Below are 8,169 nucleotides of genomic sequence, written 5' to 3'. Positions count from 1 at the left end.
CTCATTTCCTCTTTTGACTCCATGACACTCTCTAGTGGAGGGTGTCTTGATTCAACCCCACCCGCAAGCGTGATAGTTACACCTAATAATATCGCTACAGCAGACTACCGTAGTCCTCGGCTACATGTCATCATCAAGGATCTCTAGTTATCAGGTGCAGTGATTGATGGTGGCTCTTGCATCAACATCATGGCGGAATTCACTTTACAAAAGCTAAGGTTACAAATCAAAGTTCCGGCTAGCTTTTCAATCAGGATGGCAGATCATAGAGAGGTGGTACCCCTTGGCATTATCTCTGGTGTCTCGGCTATCATCCAAGGTACACACTTTTCATTAGATTTTGTGGTTCTCTGCTTACTGAGCTCCCTACAGCCTATTCCCTACTTTTGGGGCGTCCATGGCTATGCCAAGTTGGTGTCTACCATGATTGGTGGGGTTCAGCCAAGCTATGGATTACGAGTACCTTTGGTCATCATCAAGAGCTCCAATTAGCACAAGGAGCTGAAATCGCATCACATTCTGCCAATGTAGTCACTCATCTACCTCTTCAAGAATCTATCCCTTCTCATTCCTCTGATGACGAGCTTTTAGCATGGCTAGGAGCTATACCGGATTACAACATGGTCCTCTATCTCCCTCACTCTCTCCAACACCTCCCCTAGCACAACCATCTGAGTCTATACAAGTCATTAGTCTTGGAGAACCCATTTTGGATGCCCGTAGAGGCAAACCACCACCTCACCAACCAGCTACCTTCTTATAACCGCCCCTGCCAATGCCAACCTACTCGACCAAGCACTGCCTCATCTTCGCGGCCAAATCAATTCCTGTTAAGGAACTTCCTCCATCTTGGATAGAGGATAAGTATGGCCACTTTGTCATCGATAGCACTCTCGCCTACAACCCTTCTACCCTCACCAATGCTGCCGCCCTACCAAAGGATTCAGCCCCGCCCCCTGTTCCCCACCTTGTTAGGGAGCTCAACCTCGGCACCGACGGTGACCCATGACCAATTCTCCTTGCCACTTGGCTCTGAGATCATCTGCTATTACTCCAACAAGCCATCTCTTTCTTTCAAGGTTACAAAAACGTCTTTGCATGGACCTACAAAGATCTAGAAGGAGTGCTCGTAGAACTTGGTCTACATACCCTCCCAATAGTGGAAGGCTCTCACCCTATCAAGGGCCGCACATACAAGATCAAACCCAAGTATGTGGAAGATGTCAAACTAGAGCTGTACAAAATGGTGGCAGCCAATATCATCTCACCTGTGGAACATTGCGGGTGGCTCTCCCCAATGGTCGGTCATTACTCCAAAGAAAAAGACAAACAAAATCCAGGTATGTGTTGATTTTCGTTCTTTAAATAAAGCTACCGTGTTGATTTTCGTTCTTTAAATAAAGCTACCATTAAGGATAGGTTTCCCCTCCCATTTATGGATAGAGTACTGGAAGATGTAGCTGGTCATGCTCTCTACAGTTTTATGGATGGTTTTAGTGGCTACAATCAAGTGGATATCCATCCAGATGATAAGACCAAGATTACCTTTGTCACCCCTTGGGGCACCTACATATATAATAAGGTGCCATTTGGTATGTGTAATGCACACGCCACTTTCCAAGGCCTAATCACCACTATCTTGAGGGACCCCCTTCTCACTTTTCTAAGGGTATTCATGGATGATTTCTCACTGGTGTAGGTGCTATGCTCACACAACCTAACCCACTCCCAACGTAGATAGACCCATCTGCTATGCTAGTAGGCTTCTTAATTGAGCTGAACGTAACTCTAACACCATTGAACATGAAGGTCTAGCCATTGTTTATGCCTGTCAAAAATTTCACCACTACCTGTTTGGTGTACACTTTGTAGTCATCACTGATCATCATGCACTTAAATATTTGCTCAATAAGCCAAAGGTAGTAGGTGGTGTATGGAGGTGGCTTCTACTTTTTCAGGAGTTTGATTTTGAAATTGTGCTAAGGGCCAGCTACCAGCATGTCATGGCTGACCACCTCTCTAGGGTCACCACGGGTGAAGCTCCTACACCAACAAGTATCAATGATGATTTGCCAGACGCTCCTCTCTTCCATGTAGATGTTGATCCTACATGGTATGCAAATATACTTATTCTTCTCTATAACGGGTCCTATCCTTGTAGTCTTTCAACCAAACAAAAGTGATGCCTACTTCTCAAGAGTCGTCCTTTTCATCTCATAAGTGGACAACTCTACCTCTCATGCCCAGATGGAATTTCACGCCAATGTGTCAACCCTCATAAAGTTTCATATTTGGTGGCAGATGCACATGATGATCCAAGTGGGGGACACCACCCTGGTTATGCTGCTGCTACTCATCGTCTTCTTCATTCTAATATGTGGTGGCCTACTATGTTCAAAGATTGCACTAACTATGCTAAAATCTTGCGATACTTGTCAGCAGTGTGGACCAAAGCCCACAACCGTCAATATAATCACCCCCTCCACATTGGTATAGGCTACCTTCCCTTTGAAAGGTGGGCTATGGATTTTTTGGGGCCAATTGACCCTCTTGGACAACCACGGAACCGCAAATACATCTTGGTCGCCACAGATTATGCTACCAAATGGGTCAAGGCCACTGCTAGCTCCGACTACACCGCCAACACAGTGGCCAACTTCTTGTACGAGTACATCTTCGCAAGATTCGGGTGCCCTGTAGAAATCACAAGTGATCGTGGCACTCACTTCGTCAATCACCTCATCGCCACCCTCCTCAATCACTATCAAATTTTCCATGGCAAATCGTGTGCCTATTACCCTCGTGCGCCAACAACCAAGTTGAAAGTACTATAACAAAGTGTTGTGCCAACTGCTCCACAAACTTTGCCATCAACAACAAACATCGTGGTCCCCCATGCACACGAGGGCGCGACGGGGCGAACGTGCTACCACGGTCAACTGAAATGCATCGATGGCATCGTGCAACGACGACTAGTCACAAGGGTGATAATGCTCCCCTCGAAAAGTGCTTTCGTGGGCTTCTATGGCTGGCTCGCTGCGTGATAGTGCTTGAGAAAGGGCTTGCGAGCGAGAGAGGAGGGGACGAGTGCCCCTCGCCGCCCACGGTCGAACGAACGGACCTCAAATCAGGCAAGGCTACCCATTGAGTTTAAGCATATCACTAAGCGGAAAAAAAGAAACTAACGAGGATTTTCCTAGTAGTGGCGAGCGAACTGGAAAGAGCTCAGCTTCAGAATCATGCGGCTTCGCCGTGCAAATTGTAGTCTAGAGAGGCGTCCTCTGCGATACGGACCGGGCCCAAGTTCCCTGGAAAGGGGCAACGGAGAGGATGAGAGCCCCATCGACCTCGGACCCTGTCGCTCTCCACGAGGCACCGTCAACGAGTCAGGCTGTTTGGGAATGCAGCCGTAAGTGGGTGGTAGATTCCATCCAAGACTAAATACGAGAAGTAGATTGATACAAGTAGCGCGACAGAAAGATGAAAAGGACTTTGAAAAGAGAGTTAAAAAGTGCTTGAAATTGCTGGGAGGGAAGCGAATGGAGGCCGGGGGTGTGCCCCGGTCTGATGTGGAACAGCGCAAGCTGGTCCCCCGGGGCGCTGCTGGTGCAGCGGACAAGAGCGGGCTCTTGCCGATGCCGTCGATTCCGGTGTGAGGCAATGGGAGTTGAAGGACGCGCCACCGCTACACCGCCGGCTGAGCACCACCCCTTCAATTCTGCCCCCTTCCCCTCCGCTGCCTGGCCCTGTCTCCCTTCATCCCCTGCTCTCCTGCCTTGTAAACCATGGCCTCCGACGATGCTGAGCCGCAGGACGAGCAGCAGCAGGAGCAGGCGGGCAAGAAGCCCCCAGGAACATGGACCCCCATAGAGACCTTGCACCTTATCGACGCCTACCAGGAGAAGTGGTATGCCCTTAAGCGCGGTCAGCTTCGCACGCGCCACTGGGAGGAGGTCGCGGAGTCGCTCGCTGCGCGCTGCGCAGGTCACCCCGACGCCACCGAGAAGTCCTCTGTGCAGTGCCGCCACAAGGTTGAGAAGCTCCGCCGCAAGTACAGAGCAGAGCGCCAGCTCTTCCTCCGCAAAGGCCCGGGCTCCTCCCGCTGGCCCTTCTTCGAGCGGATGGACGTCATGGAGAGGGGTCCTGCCGCCGCTGCAGAAGCGGCCGCGGGAGCCGTCAAGGCGGCCTTGCCGTTTGCAGATCTGGAGATACAGAAGAGATTCGGCGCCGGCAGGGAGCTGCAGGACCATGAATCCGCTATGAGCTTGGACGAAGATGGAGAGGACTCCGACCAGCCTCCTCCGAAGGTCTTCTCCAACCGCAAGCGACGTCATCATCATTATAATCATCATCAGGACGCTCTCGTCGACGATAACGATGGCTCGTACTCCTCTCTCAACAGGAAGCACGGCCTCTACGACGCCCCCAATGCCTTCACCAAGAGGGACGACCACAGAAGCCCTAGGGTTTCCGACAAGCCCGGCAGTACGGGCCTCCTCAGGCAGACTGAGGCTACACCATTCTCAGAACTGGTGTCTGTGATCCGCTCCCTGGGAGAGGGTTTCCTTCGGATGGAACAGATGAAGATCCAGATGCAGAGGGATACCGAGCGGTTCCGAGCCGACATGGAACTGAGGCGCACGGAGATGGTCCTTGACTCACAGAAACAGATTGCTGACTTGTTCACCAAGGCTTTAATCAGCAGCAAAAAGAGCAAGAAACCCCAATCACAGGAGGATTAACCAGGTCTTTCAAAGTATCTGTGCACGGGTAGTCATGATTTTGTCTTTTGCAGCCGTTCTACCTGTTGTAAGTTATCGTTTAGTCCTGAACTGGTCCTGTGCATCCACTTTATTTTGTGATAGATATAGACTTCCTTTCATACTGTGCAAAACTCAAAAGATGAGAGAAAAAATCAGGCATGTGAAGATCGAAATGAATGACATTTAACTCTATGCTTCGATCATGTAGCTGGATGTTAGCTTGTTTGTCTCCAGAAGCTATCATCTCTGCAGAGTGCTACCTTTTCGCTTATGATAATCATCTTGCAAGAGTTTTCAAAACTTCTCTCGCTCTTCAAGGTGTCTGGGGTTTAGAAAGCCGGAGATATTGCCCAACTTTATAACTGTTGGGGACAAGTAGACATTTGTTGGTCTGTGGCTTCGTAGTTGAGTTGGGAAGCCAGTGGACATCCAGTCCTTCATCGCCTACCGGCGTGGTGCATCCTGTCCTAGCTCCCAGCAGGGTTGAGCAGGGTGAGGAGCTGTATTGCAGACTGATCAGTAGGATCTCAACTTGGAAAAAGAAAAGAAAAGTAGACAGCTTGTTGAGCCAGGTTGAACTCATTTTCAACATTCGTTTATGAAATATGGAATGTGCTGTAATGCTTCAAATTAGAACGGCCAAACATCTTACTTTTGGTCAGGGGTACCGGTATGTTGAATGTTTTTTTCCTTCTCTTAGGTACGTGGCAACATGGAGAACACAGAGATACAGGCCCAAGGGTTGTTAAGGCTAGCACACATGCTTAGTATGGTTACTTGCTAAAGGAGATCCTTCAGGATGGAGGCGGCAGCTTGGAGAATGGTAGGAATTCATGGGAGAGCCCTGTTTCCTTAGGCAGATTGAATCTCAGAAGCTGCAAGGAATGCCACAGATTGATACACCTTGATAGTGCAAATTACTAGCGAGCATTGGAGGCAGGGCTTTGCTCTCCCTGTCTTGTATTGTTGGTGGATCGTTTGCTCAAATGTATCTTGTAAGCGAGGTTTTTTAAAATGGGGGCAGTCAGCTCCATATTCTGATCCAAGAGCTGCACCTTTTCTTGTGGTTGTTTTTCTAGCAAAGTATCTTCATGGAAAAGTACATTCCCTCCATGGATGTTGAGGAAAGCTACATCCTACTAGGAGAGGTTCTGCTTGCAGATCCTAGGAGAGCATGCTTTCAGCATGTGGGATGCATTCCTTCATATTTTCAGTGATCGTCAGTTTTATTTGGCAGACTCCTCATGTGTATGCCTTTGTTCATTGCTAAGAAAGTTAAGGACGAGTTTCAAATTCTCTTTCATGTGACTTGTTCGATATGCAATCTGATTTTATCTACGTATGCAAGAATCATGGATAGGTCTAATGGCACCTGAAAGCTGTAATCAATATCTGCTATTCAGTTCAGATGATCAAACTATTTTCTGCCAGCATGTGTTTTCATTCCTAAGGAATGATGTTTTATGCTGCTTATCATTGTCAATGTGCAGGCTTTTCACTTGCCTTTCTAATAGTAGTTGAATTGCACAAGCTCACATGATGTTTGACCATAGTTCCTATCATACTCGCATGATTGGTGAAGCAAACGTTTGCTAACGTATGATAAAACGGCGTATGAAACTGGCCTATCATTCTTGCTCTTTCTTTTAAGGGCTGCAGGGTAACTGTTTTTTTTTTAAACTACACATATATATAGCAGATTTTAACAGTGATTGACATTTTTGGCTACTTTGGAAACCAAATAGGAAGTCACAAACTCTGCAGGTGCATATTGGATCAACATAGGAAGTGCTTGGATCAGGGTCGGGGATAGGGGACCCAATGCAAGCTAGCACATAGAGGCTGGCTGGAAAGGCAGCTCGGACAGGGAACTGCTGGCTATATAGCAACTGACCTATGAACAGACAACCTGATCTATCGCTAGAACTAGACAGTGCTTGTTTTTTAGTGTAAGTTTGTCAACTGCATTTGATATGGATTAAAAATTAGCCTTTACATATGATGTTCTAGTGAAGATCTTTATCCAACCATTCGATATCCCTTATATGGTTGGTGCTTGAGCCAAGTCATCACAGTTTGTCCTCCAGTCTGTAGATGCATATATTCTCAAATTTTTGGAAGAAAAGAGATCTGATTTTACTGCACCATTTTCCTGTTTTCAGCAACCATCTGGTCTCGCCCTGTTACAGGGACAGGAATACTCTCTCTCTCTCTCTCTCTCTCTCTCTCTCTCTCTCTCTCTCTTTCCTTTTCACAATCCAAGTTTGTATTGAAGGATGACAGACCAAGAGGAGGTTGCAGTAAGATTATGAGACTTGGGCAGCATCCAAGGCTCTTGCACAAGGACAAATATGAGGTTGACATTTTTGCTTTCTGATTTTTTTAAATAAATAATTGGTCAACAATGTTTTTTTTTCTTTTAATAGTGGACTATTCAAAGTTTAGGGATTTGAAGCTGGATGCAGCCACCTCTCGACTTTATCCAGCCATTAGCAGCTTCTACATAAGGTTAAGGTTCTTCCTCCTGAGTAACAGTGTCCCCTCTCATGAAGCCTATCATTATGCTCCATAAGGAGCCCAGGCTGCCAACCCTCAGTGCCTAAATGAAGCAAGGACAGGTCATGCTCTCACCTGGTGGGTAGTGCATTGTGCTCCCACAAGGCCTCTAAGACTCTGCGGTTGCATTGCAGTATTCAGATTGGCACCATCCCGGAAGACTTGGAAATGCTAGCCTTTTGTTGCACCTTGAGAAGCTTGTGGTCTAGAATAATACCGGTCATAAACCTCCAACCTCCACAACCTCAAGACTCAACTTGACTTTTTGAATTCTAGTGCCTTAAGTGATTATCCTCAACTGCCAGGTGCGGCTCATCCGCACTTTTAGTTGGCAACTTGGTCTAAACAAGTGATCTGCCATGCAATACTTATTGAGAGAATTCACAAAGGGTAGAAGTGCCCGTAAGAGGGCAGTTTTGAGAAGGCATTCACTTCCACTCCCAATATAAGTTCATTCTAAGACCATATTTCGTATGTGTAAAGTTTATATTTGTTAGAAATCAGACCTTATTGGCTCACTCCTGCCTTTTTTTAATCAACCATTTATGTTTAAAAAGATAAGATAACGTGGCACACCAATTTCAGTCGAGGTTGCTTTTAAAAGCAACACGCACCGTAGGGGCCTTTATTGTTGTTTTGGCAAGTGAAAAACTGTTGCATATTCTTTAGATGGCATGAAGATTCCCAAGGCTTCTTCAAAGCTGCAAATCTGCTTTTCTTTGGCATATGTTATGGCAACACAGACGAGATATATTTTGGCAACACAATGAAGCTCTTCTCTCTCTCTCTCTCTCTCTCTCTCTCTCTCATTGGAGCACATCTTAGGCACTACAAGATCTTGGGACAATAT

General features: G+C 47.0%; 1 protein-coding gene across 1 annotated transcript; it reads left to right on the top strand.

Annotated features, from left to right (window-relative positions):
- The first annotated feature begins 3,643 nt into the window (after nt 1-3,643).
- LOC147640551 (uncharacterized) lies at nt 3,644-5,809 on the top strand. The gene is made up of 2 exons (XM_086812880.1): nt 3,644-5,335; nt 5,464-5,809. The coding sequence occupies exon 1, from the start codon at nt 3,786-3,788 to the stop codon at nt 4,740-4,742; it is 957 nt and encodes a 318-aa protein (XP_086669006.1). The 5' UTR covers nt 3,644-3,785; the 3' UTR covers nt 4,743-5,335; nt 5,464-5,809.
- The last annotated feature ends 2,360 nt before the right edge of the window (nt 5,810-8,169 follow it).

Source organism: Cibotium barometz, chromosome 2 (genome assembly GCF_041138505.1).
Source record: "Cibotium barometz isolate CiBa-2024 chromosome 2, ASM4113850v1, whole genome shotgun sequence".
Lineage (NCBI taxonomy): Eukaryota > Viridiplantae > Streptophyta > Polypodiopsida > Cyatheales > Cibotiaceae > Cibotium > Cibotium barometz.
Note: the sequence above shows the minus strand (reverse complement) of the source record. Positions and strands in the feature narration are given on the sequence as shown.

Bases quoted from the DNA above. Each gene is read 5' to 3' on its own strand.
- LOC147640551 (XM_086812880.1), top strand. From the start codon at position 3,786: ATGGCCTCCGACGATGCTGAGCCGCAGGACGAGCAGCAGCAGGAGCAG.